At 41.9% G+C, this 20158-nt stretch overlaps 2 protein-coding genes across 2 annotated transcripts in view; both read left to right on the top strand.

Moving 5' to 3' along the window:
* The first annotated feature begins 4838 nt into the window (after positions 1-4838).
* On the top strand, positions 4839-16903 carry LOC310859463 (26S proteasome non-ATPase regulatory subunit 12). Its single transcript, XM_083766014.1, has 11 exons — positions 4839-5047; positions 5396-5455; positions 5605-5733; positions 5938-6045; positions 6337-6441; positions 7476-7625; positions 10669-10803; positions 11183-11295; positions 13311-13485; positions 15213-15290; positions 16311-16903. Exons 1-11 carry the CDS (start codon positions 4913-4915, stop codon positions 16518-16520), a joined length of 1398 nt encoding a protein of 465 aa, XP_083622140.1. The 5' UTR covers positions 4839-4912; the 3' UTR covers positions 16521-16903.
* A 1084-nt stretch (positions 16904-17987) lies between these two features.
* helz (helicase with zinc finger) overlaps positions 17988-20158 on the top strand; it is a 76122-nt gene continuing 73951 nt past the window's right edge. Inside the window, exon 1 of the mRNA XM_083766011.1 lies at positions 17988-18033. The gene's annotated coding sequence lies outside the window, so the exon portion shown is untranslated. The remainder of the gene's footprint in view (positions 18034-20158) is intronic.

The raw sequence follows: 20158 nt of genomic DNA, 5'->3' as shown, positions 1-20158 counted from the left end.
GGTTCAGCTGTGGTATCCAGGGAGTGTGTGTGCAGAGTGTGGCTATAGCCCAATTCCAATAGACCGATTCATGAACGGGTCTCATGGTCGCAGGCAACGTATTTCTTGTAGGCGGAGATGACATATCTGCGGTGTAAACTCGCAGAACTTCTACTACATTGAATGGTAGAATAACTGATGTTAGTCTGCTCAAACGTTACTCTGCTCTTACTCTGCTCTTTACTAACACTAACTTTACAAAGATGCCCAGAACATCGGGATGAACCTGTGTAGTTATGGCTGCTAGTGGCAAACTGGCAACATTCTACTTTGGAGAGAAACGGAATGTCAAAAAATACACGCAGTGGCGGAGACCAGAGCCATAGAGTAATGGTTGAGACTAAAGCCATGGAGTAAGACAGAGTTACGCAAACTCCGTTCACTTCATGGGGCCAGTCCAATGGCTCTTCTACATAGACTTCTATTGGTTTGTCCCTATTTGAAGGCTTCAAATAGGGACAACCGGAAGTTTACGGAATGCATTGGAGTCTATGGGCTCGTGAGAGTACATGAACCACGTGACCGGGCAGTGAAAGGTCCTGAAAGATGCATAACGTCAGTCTTTTTTTATTTATTTTTTATTTTTATCCCACAATTTTGTAACCCAGTTTTCTTTTCACCCAGTGCCAATTATCTAATGTAATCCTGGGCGCTACACTCCCTCTGCCAACCTGGGGGGGCAGCGGACTGACCTCATGCCTCCTTCTATGCATGAGGAGTCCAAGCTGCTTCTTTTCACCTGACAGGGGGGAATTTCCCCGGCCGGACGTAGCGCGTGGAAGGGACACGTTATTCCAACCAGTTCCTTTCCCCTCCATCAGGCGCCCCGGCTAGCCAGGTGGAGGTAGTTTTAGAGACCAGCATTACAGCATGTTTTTGTGAGGGTATCTACCCTAGGGGACACGGGGAGAACATGCAAACTCCACACAGAAAGGCCCTTTCGCCAACCCCCGCCTCGGGTATGGGCACTGATGACGCGGAGGAGGGAACACGCCGGTGCCCACAGCGTCCCCAGCTGGAATCGAACCCAGGACCTTCTAGCTGTGAGGCGACAGCACTACCAACTGCGCCACCGTGCCCTATACGTCAGTCTTAACCAATACCCAATCTTTCAGTTGCTGTACCTTATACTTACTTACTTACTTAATCCTCTTCGTGCTAGGTAGCACATAAGGTCTTCACCAACGAACGCCAATGCTGTCTGTCTTCTGCCCAATGTTGCAGTTGGCCCCAGGTCCACCCCAACTCCTTCATTTCTCTCTCCACTGATCTTCTCCAGGTCTCTTTGGGCCTGCCTCTCTTCCTTTTCCCAGGTGGTGTCCACCTCATAGCTACCCTTGGGATGGCACTTGGGTCCATTCTGCAGACATGTCCAATCCACGTCTACCTTCTGAACTTGATTACACCTGACAGTGGGGTCAGGCCTGTTCTCCTCGTTGGAGATTGTCGTGGGCCAAAATATCCCCAGTATCCTCCTAAGGCATCTCCTTTGGAATACATCCAGCTTGTGACAGATGGCCTGTGTCACTTTCCACAACTCTGCCCCTGTATACCTCATACTAAGCATTTCAAGTATGAGGTATAAAGTACAGCAGCCTTGTGTTCATACAACAGAAATATTGGGTATTGGTTATAAGACTGGAGTTATGTATCTTTCAGGACCTTTCACTGCTTCGTCTCAACCATTACTCACTGCGGTGACATGTATTTTTTGACATTTAGTTTCTCTCCAAAGTTGAATGTTGCCACTACTGTTGGTCTTGGAGCAGTACACATAAACTACACAGGTTCATCCGATATTCTGGGCATCTTTGTAAATTTAGTGTTAGTAAAAAGCAGGTAAAAGAGTAACGTTTGAGCAGACTAAAGCTCTAACCACAACAAAGGGTCACCATGCAACTCTTTGGGTTCAAACGGTTGCAACCGTCTTGACCCTTTGGTGTGGTTTGGGCCATTGAATTCCATGCGTCAGATGTAAGCTGCCGACAAGCATAAAAATGAAGTGTGTCACCCGGCGGTGAGAAGGAGAAGGAGATTTTTGATTGATTGATTTAAATATTTATTAACAGTTTGCAGAATTACAATACATTTCAAGCACAAACTCAATACAAAGACTGTTAACTGTGAGTGGACGACCCAATTAAGCATTACACTTGTTTACAACAGGGTCCACATTGTTCAATTCATCAAAACATTTAGAGACGTACAAATAGACACTTCTATATAGTTAAAGAACAGAACAGGAATTCATCATAAAACAGTGTTCCCTGACCGGGAATCGAACCCGGGCCGCGGCAGTGAGAGCACCAAACCCTAACCACTAGACCACCACGGAGAAGAATGATGATGATGATGATGAGAAGGCTGTGGAGGCTGAAGAGAACGGGCTATTTTATAAATATAAAGTTATTTTCAATGTCATCAAGGATCAGGGTTACAGTAAATAACAATATAATTCAGGGGTGCCATGGATGAAAAGATTACAGGGGTGATCTGAACCAAACATGAGAACCACTGCTTTACATTACTTCAGACGATTTTGGACAGACAATGTTAGTTTGAGGTGCCCAGATGTCTCCCTGTATCCCTCGACATTCACAAGTCCCTCCCAGGGGCGTTTGGGTCTGTGAAAGAAGAAAACTACAATTGAAACCCCGCCCGTAGATGGCCTGCAGGCTGCATCTGTTCCATTGGCTAGTGCCTATCACTGCCGGGTGACACACTTCATTTTTATGCTTGTCGGCAGCTTACATCTGCCGCAGAGGAGAGCGTCAGATGTAAGCTGGCCGTCGCGCAAGTCGTCGACGGAAGTGGAGCATTTTCTCCATCCACCAGCTGTCTAAAAACCCGGTTTTTCGGCTGCCAACAGCCGAGACTGTCGGCAGCGCAAAACCGTTTCCGCTCTGATGTGGCAGTAGAGTCGGTCACTCCAGCATGGCAAATTATGGTGAAAATGGTGACCTGACGAAATATGTGACCATCTTATGGACTTCACATAACTTACATGGAGGTCTTTAAATATGTGGCCTGAATAGGCCTACAGCTAACCTGACTTTGCCAGATGGGGGCGGTATTGGGTAACCATGTTCCCCAACACAGCATCCATCTGGAATCTCTCAGGGAGTTCAGCTAACACCGAACAGCTCCGTGGTCTAACCAATCAGCGTGAGCTAAGGGCGGGATATGTGCGAAACCGGATGTGAAGCTATATAAACCATAGAGTATATAAATATATATACTCTAAGATATAAACACGTCAATATGATTGGTTGTGTTTGCACGCCCACACGGTGATAGACAGACGGTCCCATCCAATCATCTACCAAGTATCTTGAAAAAAAGGAACAGCCCCGTCATCGAATTTGCTTCCGCGATCCCAGATCCCAATAGAGCACCGAAGTCCTGACGTAACTCGCTCATCCCTTCGATTCCCCTGGTTCGCGGAAGTAATTTCTCTATGGAGAATAACATGGGGTGATCTTAATATCGTCTACTATAAACGAGTTGTCTCAGCGTTATTGTCAGGGAGGTGTCTCTGTATCGTTTGCAACAGTCAGTCACTCATATATGATACAGTCTGCTTCTAGCGAAAATGTAACTAATTCAGTAGCAGTAACATTAGCGTTTTCTCTCAGTCAGTTGATTCTTCATATCCATATGAGTGAAGCGCCCGGGATGACATGTTTATTTTTCAAACACAGTTCTTATATGAAGCAATCTAAAAATCCTCCTATGGCGATTTCAATGCAACTAAAAAAATACATGAACCTGGGGATTGACGCCCTCTACTGAAAGTGACGTCAGACTTCGGTGCTCTAGCTGTGAAACAATTTTGTGTAGCAAGCTTCTTGGATCTGGCAGCGTCAGGTTAGAATACAACTAGGTTGAACTCTAATAAACAAACTGCAACGATTTACACTCGCGGACACTGACGTTATGTGATTGTCTACACTTGTCATATATTTCAGCAGGTCACCAATTTCACCTTAACACCACCATGCCAGAGCCATCTAATAGAAGAGTTACGATATTGAGGGGGCAGAAACCGAGCGCTCGAGCGCTGTTCATGCAGCCTGGAGAGGGACAAGCTGGAGTCTGAAATATATTATTTTCAATGAGGGTGGTGCAAATATCAGCAATTTTAGGCGGTAACCGCCTAACAACTAAGTCTCTGTAATGTTTATGTTGTACGAATACTACAAAACAAAACAATCTAAAATAAAGGGATTTAAGATCATTAAAGCTGGGCTGTTGCCTGGGTCCAATGCATTTCTGCCTACTTCTGGTCCAGGACTTGTTGTTGTCCCCATTCTCAAGAAGTGAGAGCCGCCATTGGACCGGCCCCATGAAGTGAACAGAGTTTTCGCAACTCTATTGGCTCTGGAGGTGTGTGCATGAGTGAGTGAGTGGGTGGCCGAGATTTGGGGTAATGAATTTGGCCACACACACACACACACACACGCATGCGCACACACACACACACACACACACACACACACACACACACACACACACACACACACACACACACACACACACACACACACACACACACACACACACACACACACACACACACACACACACACACACACACACACACACACACACACACACACACACACACACACACACACACACACACACACACAGAAAAACATACTCTCTCCAGTGTAATGATTTATTTAAAAATATTTGTTGAGGTCCTTCGTGGGTCCTTCAGGCACTGACTGAGGCAGCTTTTGGAAGTCCTCTTTTGTGATTGGTCGGGTTCATTGCTCACTTCCGGTATTTTTGCATTTGTCAAACAAAGTGCAAGGCTAGCAGCTCGCTAAAAGAAGAATCTAGTTGTCAACTTATTACGTTGACTAACATGGCGAACGCGGGCAACGTGAACGTGACTGAGCCGGAGCGGTCGGAGCGGTCCGATGGAAAGATAGTGAAGATGGAGATGGACTACAGTTCTACTGTAGACCAGAGGGTCCCCGAATGCGAGAAAATGGCTAAAGTAAGATGAGCTTCAGTGAGGCCAGTGCTCGCCGGCTGAGTCATGGTGCATCAGCGGCTAGCCGTTAGCTTAGCTACCACATCACGTTTCTGTAACTCGACTTTATGTTTGTAAACTAATTTAACAAATTAGGAAGTATTTGTGGAGAACTCATAATCTCAGATTATCCGCCCAGTTTTCCAGCTAGACGTTGGTGTTTGTTTACCAGTCCGCATGCTTGACATGTCATTAGCATTAGCTAGGATGCTAGCAATAGTCGTGCAACTTTTCCCCTTAATGTTCTGAAATCACAACACGGAGTCATGGGAGCAATGTGGATCATTTGTTCATACGGTTGGTCTCTTGCAGGAGGGCAAGCTACAGGAGGCTGTCGAGAGTTTACTGTCACTGGAGAAGCAAACCAGGACGGTCAGTACAACTATTGGGATTCTCTCTATTTATCTTGTTTGTGTACAGTCAGTACTAAACTAATGACGAGTATATTATCCAGCTTTTTTGTCTAGCTATGTTCTGAACTTGGTTCTGGTTTTCTCTCTTGTGCTTGGTTGCCTGTCCAGGCATCAGACATGGTGTCAACCTCCAGAATTCTGGTAGCTGTGGTCCAGATGTGTTATGAAGCCAAGGACTGGGATGCCCTCAATGAAAACATCATGCTGCTCTCAAAACGGAGGAGTCAACTCAAACAGGTCCTGATGGGCTGTCTATAACTACTCACTGAAACCCCGATTTACACTGTTTGGCACAAAAACAAAGATGTGTGTGTATGTATGTATGTATGTATGTATGTATGTATATATATATATATATATATATATATATATATATATATATATATAATAATTATTTTATTTTGTATTCAATTCATGCAATCTCTTATTCTCTTTTCACAGGCCGTTGCTAAGATGGTCCAAGAATGCTACAAGTATGTGGATGCAGAGACTGACATGACCCTCAAGCTTAGGCTCATTGACACTCTACGTACAGTGACTGCTGGCAAGGTTCATATCAAGCAATGAAATTGTGTGTCTGCCCATGTGCATATGTCTCTTTCTCTGACACAAAGTTGTACTCAGATACTCTGCAGGGGGGATCTTCGTTGTTGTGTACACTGTGTAAAAGAGTAATGAGATCTTGTGTGAAAAGTTAAACGTATAAATAGATTCAAAAATAAAACCTGATTATCATAATAAAATATTGATTACATTGAGTTTAACCTGTGTACTGTATGTGTGTTGTCCTTGTTGCGGTCTTTACACCACAACAGTGATAATTCTATATTTCTATCACAGATTTATGTTGAGATTGAAAGGGCCAGGCTGACAAAAATGCTGGCTAATATCAAGGAGCAAGACGGAGATGTCAAAGAAGCAGCTGCCATCCTCCAAGAGCTGCAGGTAAGGGACCCGCCTCAGCTTCCTTTGTCCTGATAATGTGAGGTTTTCTGACATGTAGTTAAGGGATTTATTTTTCACCTGAAGAAAAATACTTTTAGTTAATCCACTGCGCCCTCTACCGATGTTGTCGCTAGACAAGATTTTTCCTTCAGGGGAAAAAAAATCCCTTTCTGGCCAAAAAGTGCATTTATTGTGTGGTGGGGGGCTCGGAGTGTGTCCACTAAGGAAAGTAGGCTTTCTAACACAAGCCGCCTTTGTATTGGTGAGTAGGGGAATTTTCTTTATTTATATTTTCTCTACAGATGAGAGGCTAGTCTGCATTTCATACGAGCACAGGAAGAGAAGAGTAACACATAGCTTTAATGAAGGCATTAGAGCTATGGACCAGAGCTAGTTTGAGGGAATCCTGTTTGATAAACTTATTGTTTGAACAATTGACACAGAATAAGATTGTATATTGTGCTGCTGACATCCAGGTTGTTTACTGTAATGACTATAGAGTATAGACACTGGACCAAAAGTGCCCTGGTTCCCTATTCGCGTGCCATAGACTCATGAGTACACAGTAAAAACCTCAGTGTTAATTTAACTGTAAGAGTATACAGATGTAACAAAGTATGACGGTGTCCTGACTCTTCACAGAAAATACCTACAAGCTCACAACGTGTCATTTTGCGATGCATCTTAGAATTGATTGAATTCCACAACTATACTCCATATTTGCCTATGAGTATGAATATGACTCGTGTAGAATAGATAAATGGATAGATGCCTTTATTGACCCAGTGGGTGGATTTCAGTCGCCCAGAGGCAGCACAGCAGTTACAATTAGAAAGTTCCAGATGGAAAGTAAGGAATATGTTTACTACTTGCTATTTCCTGGACAACTATGTGTATATTTCTGTAGGTAAATGTGTGCCTGAGAAAGGGAAGGGCACACTGAGATATTACCTTTTGTTTTACCTTTTGTTTACCTGTGTGTAAACTTTACTAAATGGGGTTTGTGTTTGTGCTAAACAACAATTTCTCCACAGGTGGAGACATATGGCTCCATGGAAAAGAAAGAGAAGGTGGAGTTTATCCTGGAACAGATGCGGCTGTGCATCGCAGTAAAGGACTATATCCGCACCCAAATCATCAGCAAGAAGATCAACACCAAGTTCTTCACGGAGAAAGACAGTGAAGTAAGACTGTGAAGCTTCACTCACTAACCTCGCCTCACCAGGCTTTCCACCACCTCGGAGGAAAGCCTGGTCTCTGTTTCAAAAGTCCGTATGATCCTGTGGAGAGCGGATGATATCGTTACGTCATGTTGTAGTATTGTTTTGTAGTCGACAGGCAGGAACAACAGGCGGCGGCAACTTCCTTTTCCCTCTCAATAAAAGCTCTCGTAGCCTGTAGCTTTTATTGAGAAAAATCGGTTTGAGGGAAAAGGAAGTTGCCGCCTGTTGTTCCTGCCGGTCGACTACAAAACAATACTACAACATGACGTAACAATATCATCCGCTCCCGACAGGATCATATACCCTAAATGAAATGGTGCCCAGGCTACTCACTCACCCCAAACATTATGACACATTATGAGGGACACCTTACAGGAATTACGTTTAGCGAGCTAGCTGACGAGCCCCAATGATCCTCCACTATAATACTCAACATTATGCAGCATTAACAATACTCAATGTATGGCAATGCTGTAAGTGAGGTAACACTGAGGTAAGTGATGCAACACTACACTGGAGTCTGTAATCCGTCAAGTGATAGATTTATTGTATAGGGGAAACCTCAACATACAATATATTGAATGGCTGTTAGCAATACAGTGATGATTTTTTTTAAATAGTGCCGTTGTAAACAGGGCTGAGAAGGTACCAAACCAAAGGACTAAGTCAAACAAACAAAAGTCACTTCCGTAAGGCCCAAACCACACCAGTTGCAACTCCTTTCAACTAGTCACAACTCCTTGGAATAAAACCAGTAAGATGCCCGAGGGCGAGAAGTGTACTCACTACACTTGAGGATTTGAGTTGGGTGATGTGACGGGGATTGTGGGTTAGGTGTCAAAAACGCAAGTTTTCATAGTTAACTGCAACCTCCGGTCGCAACAACAAACCACACCAATGCAACTCCTTGCCATTGGGGATAATGGTTTTAAGTAGTTGTAATGTTGTATTTTTCACAGAGTTGCATGGCAAATCATTTGTGTGGTTTGGGCCTAAAGGGCTGTCAAAGAATATTCCCAACTTGAACATATATTAAATATTACATGCCGATTACAGTCATCCAAAAAGTACATTTTTGCTAACAAGCATGGATTGGGCATCACAAACTTGAGCAACATGTTCATTTTTGTTCAAATTCCACAATTCCAGTCATAAAACTGAAACATGTTTGGTATTATCATGATGGCTGTGATAGGACTGTCACAATTTCACAACTATGACTGAGATAATCACGTTTATTTAGCATGATCGTCCTAATTATGTTTTCCAATGTTCATAATCTTTTTATTTATTGTGGAAATGGCTAATCTACAAGCTCACAACGAGTTGCATTGTGTCCAGTATCAGCTATGTCCAGTATTACTATTAAAATCACATTTTGAGTATACATATACATAATTAAATATGGCGTATTTTGGCCATATTACATTATTTACTTTGATTATATGGCATAGCAGTGGCGGCCACTTTGTGGTTCCACAAAGAAAAAGCCTGCATTTTTCCTATAGAAATTATAACATTTATTTTAAGGCTACAGTCAAGCCATTCAGGATCCTGGTGAATCATGACCATATAAAACCTTTGATTCTGTGAAAACTAATTGAAAATCGCGAAACAAAGGGTAGGCTATTTATAATTATTATATATATTAACGTAAATCCTCAAATTAAAGTAAATAATGTACTATGGCCAAAAAAGGACATATTTAAAGGGTAAGACCACTTTTTTGGAGGTTTGGGTTGTTTTATTATGGTCAAACTATTCCAGTCCAGGAGTTATTTCGCTCCATTGTGCAGTTTTATAGAAAATAACTTTATAAAAATACCAGCCCAATGAGCCCATTGACTTACATTGTAGCGGAGAAACAGCTCTCAAAGTCACTCTTTTAGCACATGAACGAACGCAACAAAAGCTGATTCTGACAGTTTATGACATCAGGAAAACTCATGCGGTTTTATTTTCGTGTTTTAACGTATATTTATAAAGGTACTATTTTGTTTGGAGAGACACTGAAGCTGCAATGCGGTCTTCCGTTTCCGGTTTCATTTGTAAACAAGGAAGCACGCTGGCTGCCTGTGTTGTACGCTGAGAGCACCCAATCCATCTGCAGTTGAGCAGTACCCGACCGACACAGACACCCATGGCAAGCAGTCATAAGTTTGTAGGCTTACGATACTTTTAGAACGGAGGATGAAGTGCGCTGTTCCAGGTTGTTGCAGTTAGAGTTGGACCAATCGGATCGTAGTACCGCGTCACGTGAAAACAGAAGTGATTCGGTTGGTGTAAGCATACCTACCAGATCTTCTTTCTACACAAATTAGTCAAAACAAGACAACGTTGACATTTTTTATTAAAAGTAAAACCGCATGAGTTTTCCTGATGTCATAAACTGTCAGAATCAGCTTTTGTTGCGTTCGTTTATGTGATAAAAGAGTGACTTTGAGAACTGTTAACCCGCTACAATGTAAGTCAATGGGCTCATTGGGCTGGTATTTTTATAAAGTTATTTTCTATAAAACTGCACAATGGAGCGAATTAACTCCTGGACTGGACTAGTTTGACCATAATAAGGTAAGAAAACAACCCAAACCTCCAAAAAAGTGGTCTTACCCTTTAATTATGTATGTATACCGGTACTCACTGTTGGACTGTTGTCATTCATTCATTTGTATGCTATTTAGTATTTAAGTTATTTGTCATATCTACCCTGTGCAAAGGCAAACAGGATTGTTTTTTATGTTCCAATGTTTAATATCACAATTAAATCGTAAAATGATGACATGATCGTGGCAGACAATTATCAATCAATCAGGAGCTGATATGAATCCTAAACCCTCGGACACTGCCATATAAAGTGTCAAATGTCAATGGTGCCCTGCCCTAATTTGTGCAGAATTTGTATATCGGTCGTCATGGGCAAGTCAGGGTGACTGATAATCGGGCTTTAAATCTTCACAATATTGAGAAGTGTTGTTTGACGGAGTTCTTTGACTTTGTCTTGTAGGAGTTGAAGCTCAAATACTACAACCTGATGATTCAGGTGGACCAGCACGAAGGTTCCTATCTGTCTATTTGCAAACACTACCGGGCCATCTACGACACGCCCTGCATCCTAGAGGACAGTTCCAAGTGGCAACAGGTAGGCAGACCGCTTTAAAGGGCCAGTGGTACACATGTACACATTGAAACGTATATCTGTATTTAGTATATTAGTGGCATTGTATCTTGTATTATTATTGCAAAGCCTGTCCATTTCCCTTTTATAATTATGCAACTTTTGTAATGATCATGCGTTTGTTGTGGTACGAGCAGCATTAATACCTAAATGTGGGCTAATCTATTTCTATTGTGTCTGTATAGTACATGCTATATAATGTGTCTTGTGTGTCTTATGTCTTACTTGGGAGGATATTAATTTTGAGGCATATAATATTAAATGGTATCTTATGAACCTTTTCATTGATTTGCCCATTGCATTTGCAGCATGAATGTGCTGAAAATCGCTTTTTATGTTTCAGGCATTGAAGAGCGTTGTGCTGTATGTGATCCTTGCTCCTTATGACAATGAGCAGTCAGACCTCGTGCACAGAATCAATACAGACAAGAAATTGGAAGAGATCCCAAAATACAAGTAAGCTATTTGACATTTCAATTGGTTGTAAAGACATGGAGTGAGAAAATGTTTTCACACTGAAGAATGGAAGCATGACTGAAGGTATCTTTCTGTAACATAATCAATCGGCCCATTAGGTCTTTCTTTCTTTTTTGGTATCTTGGAGCCTCTAGACTAGTTTTGTGAGTGTGAACCTGTTCTGCAAACCGGTTCTACTAAATCTTGTGACAAATTGTTAGGTTGAATGCACCCAAATATCGATGTGAGGAGGTGTTGCAGTCTTTCAGCCATTCAATTTGTTATGCTATGTAATGCAATTAAGGTCGCATTCATACCAGAGAGCTTTGCTGCGATTAAAACGAATCCTGCTGCGCATTGGCAGAAAGTGCGCTTCGTTTGGCAGGTGTGAAGGCTCATTCGAATCCTAATGCGCAGCAAATAACCGCATTTTACTCCGTCCAAAAACGTGGGTTTCGCTTCGCTTCGAATCGCACTTGACTACGATTCGGTGCAGGTGTGAATGCAATCCGCAGTAAATAAAGGAAATGAAGCAAACATAATGTGGCGGGTGAGGAGCTGAACACAGTTGGAGACGGTTAAGGCATATTTTACGCAGCGCAAAGATGTCCCGTTACTGTGGATAGACGTGGTCGAATAAGGAGACTGAAGCCCTGATCGAAATGAGGACGTGTAGGCTACATTAATCAATTGCTTAAGAAAACACATAAAAACACTGCAGTGTATTATAGCCTACATAATATTCTGTCTGTCTGTCTGTCTGTGCGTGCCGTAAACATGGAGTGCTGTCACTGTGTGGGACTGGGGAGTTATATCAGTGCGCTCATGCAGCGCTGTGCCTCCATGCCCAAAAGAACAGTGTGTGGCGGCTGCGTGCGTAGAGAGAGAGAGAGAGAGAGGGGGGGGGGTCCCAGGCGGCACGACACACGCACGTTATGAGTGTAATTTTATCACCATAGATTTCACTGTGTAGGCTATAGTTTATGAACGGAACACATTGATAAAGGTCCCCCCTGCTGCGTTTCCAATTGCTGCGAATGACAGTGTGAAGGCAAACCGCAGCCAAATAAATATGCAAAAATCCCCTTTCCCCGCCCATACGGATCTGAGTCTACCGAAGTATTAGGTGAGAATGCGACCTAACTCTTTTAGTTTGACATTATTATGGTTTGTGTAGCTAGTACTGTAGCTACTAGTACAGTCCTTAGTTGTATGTTTGCAAATACACCATTTTGTGAATTGAAGGAATTATTGTCCACCCTTGATAAAGATACAAAAATGTAGAAAAGGAATCAAGGATCACTGATATAATATTTCTACTGAAATATCAAATTTATACTTGTCATGCTTGCTTGACAAAAAAACAACCAATCTACAAGGTATTAACACGATACCTTGTAAATCTGTTCGGGTGCAGTACTTAGTTTAGACAGTTTTTGGTTTAGACCAGTCATTAGTCCTACAACTACAACCTATCTCAAACCCTCACCCTAAACCGTTACCTAACCTCCCACGGGGCAGCACACCTAAACCTAACCTTAACCCATGTCCAACCAATGACTAGTCTAAACTAAGTATGCACCCCAATCCAATCTGTTCTATTTAGTAGGTGAAGCAGTCTATGGACTTGAGTGATATTACAGGACTTGAGTGATATTACAGGACTCTTATCTTGGGCAAATAATAATCCTGATTCCTGATCAGTGTTGGATATTTCATTTTCAAAAACAATTTGGTCACTTTATCGTCTACTCAGGCTTTTGTGAGCACCTCAGATAGTTTGCTTGATTTAGTATTTAGATATTTAATATTCATTTTCCTATACCAACCCATTGTAACTTAAAACTCCATTTTAACCATGATAGATTAATAAAAAAAACGCATGACTCATACTGCCCCCTTAATACTGGTGATGACCTGACATTCCAAATAGGGGGAAATATTAGGACTATACATTTGTTCATTCTTTTACCTTGGCTTTAATCCCCTGTTTCCTCTGATTTTGTGCTGCCCAGGGACCTCCTGAAGCTGTTCACCACCATGGAGCTGATGCGCTGGGGGGTGCTGGTGGAGGATTATGGCCAGGAGTTGAGGGAAGGCTCTCCTGACAGCCCCGCCACAGACGTCTTCTCCCACTCGGAGGATGGAGAGAAAAGGTGGAAGGACCTGAAGAACAGAGTTGTAGAACATGTGAGTGCTGTGCAGGGGCAGCTCAAACTGTGGTGGTGGGAGAAAGAGGAACGTCTACGTGGTCCATAGTTATCAGAAACTGAAAACGGGTGCTCATTGGAGAGGGTTCGATTGATTGATTGAAGTATTTATTAACACATTAATCTCCCGGTGGTATTAAGGATCATTAAATCAGAGCGCCCATCGATTTATAGTGACTGAGCACATTTAGCGACGCACCAGGCGCCATCCCGGATGTAGCCGAAGTAGCTTGATGTAGCCAAAACACTCCCGAGGCGATCGACAACAACGGGAGGTATGATTAATTCTAACGTGACTAGCACGCCACACATAATAACATAACATAACACACACATAATCTTTGCTTAGAATTGGACGGAATGATTTAGATCAAGAGTTATTCACGTTTTAAGATTTTTGGTCTCATCGGCTAAAATGGGGGGGGGAATTTTTCGTCCCAACCGGAAATGACATCGTATGTTGTGCAACAGATGCGCTGCCAGCCTGTGGAGCGATGTGATCGGTTTTGATATCAATAAATCTCTGTCCTTTTATTAATCTCTGTCCTGAGCACTGGGCATTACTAATTGATAGAACGGAGAACTCCGTCCTTGCTGCTCGGGGTGTTTGCAGAAGTTTGCAGAATTACAGTACATTTCAAGCACAACTCGATACAAAAAACTGAACTGTGAGTGAATGACCCAATAAAGCACTACACTTGTCCACCTTGTTCAATTCATCATAACATTTAGAGACATACAAATATTCACAAATATATGCACACGGCTGCCATCTTGCCAGCAAGGTGCTACGGTACCTAGGTGCAACTTCCCATTGACAGCCCATTCATCCAAACAGAAAAGTCTGATTTAATTGTATAAAATAATGTCAAACTCGCCAACATTGCAGCTGTACGAAAAGCTTGAATTATCTTGTATCTGCAAAGTGTTTGTTTCATAAAAATCCACCGTAGATATGTCACGAGCTACTTCCGGTCAAGAAATTCCTTGCAGATGATTATATAAGTGTCAGAGTTTGGAAGCACTCGTTATCATTAAAGCAACCTCCTGCTGCCTCCTGCATTATGTGCAAATTCTAAACGGGTGGTACACATGGGCTGTTGAGTGATAGTCAACGAGCACTTCCAAACTCCAGCTCTTAGAAAAAAATCATCTGCAAAGAATTTCTTGACAGGGAGTAGCTCATAACACGTCTACACTCTACAGTAGATTTGTATTAAACAAACGCATTGCAGATAGAGGATAATTCAAGCTTTCCGTACAGCTGCAATGTTGGTGAGTTTGAGGTTATTTAATACAATTGGATGGGACTGTTCCGTTTGGATGAATGGGCTGTCTATGGGAAGTTGCACCTTGCTGGCAAGATGGCAGCCGTGTGCATATCATCAATAGTAGGTAAACATATTATAGTTCCTTCACTGACCTCCCAAGTGTGAGAAAAAGATTCCAAGGCACTTCGCTCAGTTGAGTTTTAAAAAGCCTTTTTTGTAGTTTTTAGATGGGCAAAGTTAATAAACGGCCAACGCGCTTCGGCTCAAGAGCCTTCATCAGGGTCCATGGTGGGTTTTCCACCGCCACTGTACTGATGTCATGTTGCCTTGAAATGTCCCTACTTGATTCCTCATATAACTTAACGCCAATAGAATGCTTTGTGCAAAATATCCACTGCAGATGATGAATTTATGAGTTTTGTCTCTTTCTTTCCAGAACATAAGAATAATGGCCAAATATTACACAAGGATCACAATGAAGAGAATGGCTGGACTCCTTGACCTCTCTATTGATGTAATTACACTTCCACTTATAAGCTCTTTAACCACAAATGCCTCTTGACATTTATTATTTTATTGACAATCATTTTAGATGTATTATATTCACAACTTACTCAACTTAAATTATTGCATGGTTCAAAATTGGATTTCTTGAGGTTAATGAGGTTAATGAGATTTAGTTTAACTAGTTTACTGAATACTTCAGAAATCCCCTGCATTGTAAGTAGTCCTAGAATGTCTGATCTTCAGTCTCTTCAATTCAGTGGTTGGCACTGCAGACTGACATGCGTGGCATAAATCTTCACCATACAGCGTGTGTACAACTACTCACCTAATAATGAATTATTAAGACTTGGAGTCAGATATTGTCCTCTAGTTTCATATCCATTTGAAGGTTCTGACAGAAAATGTGTGTTTAGTAAATATCTCCACTTTTCCACAAGCTGCACAAGGACAACATTCTCTCCGGGCAAGAGGCCCGGAATGAGTGCAGGACTAAACTTATCAAAATGTCCTTTGGGAAGTTTTCATATGTTCAGTCCAGCACTCATTTCAGGTCTGGCCTCATCGCTGACAGAGAATGTTATCTCTCTGTGTGAATGTGTGAATCTCATGGAAAAGTGCAGTTATTTTACTAAACGCACATTTCTGCCAGAACTTTCAAATGGATAATGAAACTAGAGGACAATATCTGACTCCAAGTCTTAGGAATTATTATCATTATTGGGTGAGTACACGTACGCTGGGCGGAGAAAATCTATGCTGTGCATGTCGGTCTGCTAACGGGGACGGGACCGATCTATGGCTGTGTACTTGGAATACATGAAATGTATGTAAGATCACAGACATTCTAGGGCTACATTGTAAGGTGCCCTCCATTAAACTGCATAGATTATTAGTTTGAATAGGTTGATCAGACTAGAAAGACGATACAGGAAGAAAACAAATCTAGGATCAGGAAAATGACTAAAAATGCAGACTACTGGGATATGCTCTTTTAGAAAACAGCTGATATACCATTTGACTACTACAGGAATCGGAGGAGTTCCTCTCCAACCTAGTGGTGAACAAGACCATATATGCCAAGGTGGACCGGCTGGCTGGCATCATCAACTTCCAGAGGCCCAAAGACCCCAACGACCTACTCAATGACTGGTCCCACAAACTCAACTCTCTCATGTCACTGGTTAACAAGACCACACATCTCATTGCCAAGGAGGAGATGATCCATAACCTGCAGTAAAACAAAACCAATGAACAGTGCATTTATTTGGTTTTGTAATGTTTTTTTGTTGACACGCCTGTTTTCTTTCCTTTTTGTGAACGTTCTTGAAAATGTTATACAAGTGGGCTGGGAATGATTCATTTTGGAATAATCTGCATCAAACCTCAACTGTGGTATTATTGCAGTAAAACACAACAATTACATTTAATTGCAACCTTGTGTCAGCAATGTGAAAGACAGACGCTGCCTCCTTTTACCCTACGTTTCAGGTGTAACAGTTGGGTTGAACACAGGTCCCAGAGTATCTGTGCAGTTTGCTATATTAAAACTTTGCTGAAAGCTCTTTTTATGTCTGCTTTTCAATGTTAACATTAAACACCTATCGTTTCAGAAACACTTTTTCCCTGAAGAGTATGTAATCGTTTTGTCATATTTGCGTGGCATACACGCCGTCATTTTTGTGTGTTGGGAGAGGTTTGAAATCATTGAGAATTAATTGGGGTATTTTTGTTATAAAAGGGAATATGTAGAGCATTAGTACTACACTCAAATGTATGCAGTTGTTAGTACTTGGGCAGGTATTAATGAAATATTCAACAATAGAATCAGTCATTTTGGACCAGTATTAAGATTCTGTATTCTGCCTGAGATGTACAGTAAATGGTTGTTAATAGCCTGAGTAAAGCTGCGTGCAGTCCACTCAGTGGTTGTGGTCTACTATGGGCTGGATCGAGGCTAGTTTACACCATTTCACACAAGTTTGTACTTTTTTAAACAAATACCTGAATATAAGCATACTGTATATTAGGTTTAGCTACCTACTACAGTATCAGATGACTGCTTTTGTGGTAATGGGCCATGACAGTGTCTGGCACAGTTGTAGCCATCTAGGGCATTAAATAATACAGCAGTGGCAGCTGACACTGTAAATCAAGATTTATTTGGTGAGCTTATGCAAGATGTTTACAATGACCTGTTGAGGCTGACATAGATTTAAATAGATTGCAAAACTTAGCCATCTAGTGCATCTACATCTATTTAGAGTACACTGGTTCACATACAAGTAGCCTAATCGAGGTGGGGTTTACATTTCAAGTAATATAAGTACACTATGATGATGTGACCCGTCTCTTAAGATGTTTCCTTGGCTTCTCACTGTCAAGTGTCAATCATTATTCCACAAGGGTGAGATTGAGAAATAAGAATGTACAGAAGTAATGTACAGTACTCAGTACTGTACATTAGTAAACGTACAGTGTCAGTTAAAATATATACAGTGCAGCATAAAAGTGTGTTTCCTATGGATTGCATTGATTGTTAACCTTTTGTGTGAGATTATGTTGATATTTTAAAATAGCAAACATGACAACACGGTATGTTATTATGGCAGATGCCACACACACAAGCGCGCGCCCGCACAAAACAGCCAAATCCTCTCAACCTCATGCTCAACCTTCAGAGGAGTAACATCCCACTATGCTTTGCGAGGGGCTGACAAGTGGATCCAAGATGGCGTAGAAAGTAAAGCTAGGTAAGTGTAGACTTCCCATTTCCAGCCCTTTCAGTTGTGTTTTTTGATGCGACGATACTGATATAAATCCCGTCCGAAAAGTGTTATGAAAGTGGCGAAGGTGTTGCGTTCACGTCCCGACAACAGTCCAATGTCAGATCAGTTATATGTGCTTAAAAACCGCGACAAAAACCACAGGCCTCGAACCCCGTTTGGTGTGCTAACCCAGCTAGCATATAGCCCGTTAGCTGTTCCTGTTGTCAGTTGGTGCCAAGTAAAGGCCCTATTTTTACCAGCAAGCTCGGTATTAGCCATGAAAATGTTGTCAACATCTCAGATCAGTTGCAAATCGCCGATTACTTCTCAAAAATCAGCAAATTGTCCAATTTTGACAGTGATCGCTCTTGCAGAATTCAAGTTTGCCAGCTAGGAGAGTTAGCTAAGGGGAAAAAGAAAAAAAAGAAACCCACAACAACCGCTAAGACATTTCCATCAGTTTGTTTATGTACATGCACTGTTTCGATGAACACTTCTGGCCTGCAGTTGAGAAATGCCAGCAAGTTTTCCAGCGATGTTTTCACATTGCTACAAAACTAGACGATCGGCCCAGATAGATCTGTTGGGATTGTTTAGTTGGTTTGGTTAAAGCTAGCTTTTTACAACTCCTCGGCTAGCCAACTGAAAGCCACGGCAGAACTGAAACTCAGCCTCATGTTGTCCTTGTCTACACAGTAAAGAGCCATGTCCCATTTAGGAGTGTTTGTTATTGTTGTAGTTCTGACATGCAAATGGACCGTCGTGCATCTATTCTTGTCCGGCCCGGAATCCAGAAATAATGTTTATCTTTTTTTTGTTTATGTTATGGCGTGACCTAGATTGTGTGTTTTTGTTCTGACAGTTCAGCACAATAGTGATTGGTGTTTCTCATTCTATAGTGACACGTCTATGTTTTGGACATTGAAAGTCATATTTTCTACACATACAACACTGACATTCAGACAGACTAGACTAGAGCAAATATTTTGGGAAAGATATAAATGGGACTTTTGAGATCAAACCCAGTTCAAATATAATTGTTTTGGTGGGTTCATGTTGAGTATTTTGGGCCGTCAGGGCTTGGAAAGGTTCTAGACAGTGAGAACATACAAAATATCGTACAATATGATATATTAGGATTTTTGGCAAATATGACCTAATACACTAGAATACCTTGTTTAAACATCGATTTTAGACCTCTATACAATTAATTACAGTCTGCTGATTTAGACATTGCAGTGGTTCATATTGCTACTTTTATTGTTTTCCCATTATTGTCAGACATTACAATAGTTGTCACTTGTTATAATTGTCATTCAGCCATCCCTATTTAATACCTTTTGTATGATGGGTTTTCTGTAATTTCCAGTTACACAAATCTGCACACATCTGTGTGTCTGCACTCATTAATTAAATACCAGGATATTGGTCCAGGGAAGACATTCTTTATGACTTAAGGCCTGTTCATAGTCTGTTCTTTTGGTGGTGAGGTGACCACCGCTCTGGTGGTGAGCTGACCACCGGAGCTGAAATAACGTTGAGCGGTGGTGAGTAAAAACAGAGAGAAGGGCTGGAGCGGTGGCGGTGGTTTGCTCTTCACTGCGGCTCGTGACGTCATGTTGTAGTTCGGTGGTCACCTCACCACCGAAAATCCAGACTATGTATGAGCCTTAAGGCCTATTCATAGTCTGGATTTTCGGTGGTGAGGTGACCGCCGGAGCTGACCACCGGATCTGAAATAACATTGAGCCGTTGTGAGTAAAAACAGAGAAGGGCTGGAGCGGTGGCGGTGGTTTGCTCTTCACCGCGGCTCGTGACGTCATGTTGTAGTTTGGTGGTCACCCCACCACCAAAAATCCAGACTATGTATGAGCCTTTAAGGCTGTCAATTAATTAATTGCATGAATGCCTAAGCACCTTAAGCGCTAGGACATGGTCAAAGTAAAATTAATAAACAGTAGCCCAGGAGTTTAATACGCAAAATTGTTTTGTACCCCAGGTGTTTTAAAAGTAACCAGGTGGCTATTTGCAGCAAGCTTTCTTTGTGTTTAATGGTCTACTCTTATCAATATCTGATTCGACAAATGCTTGCTTTATGGAAATGTGCATT

Source organism: Protomyctophum parallelum, assembly GCF_964188405.1.
Source record: "Protomyctophum parallelum genome assembly, chromosome: 5".
In the NCBI taxonomy this organism is placed as follows: Eukaryota; Metazoa; Chordata; class Actinopteri; order Myctophiformes; family Myctophidae; genus Protomyctophum; species Protomyctophum parallelum.
Note: the sequence above shows the minus strand (reverse complement) of the source record. Positions and strands in the feature narration are given on the sequence as shown.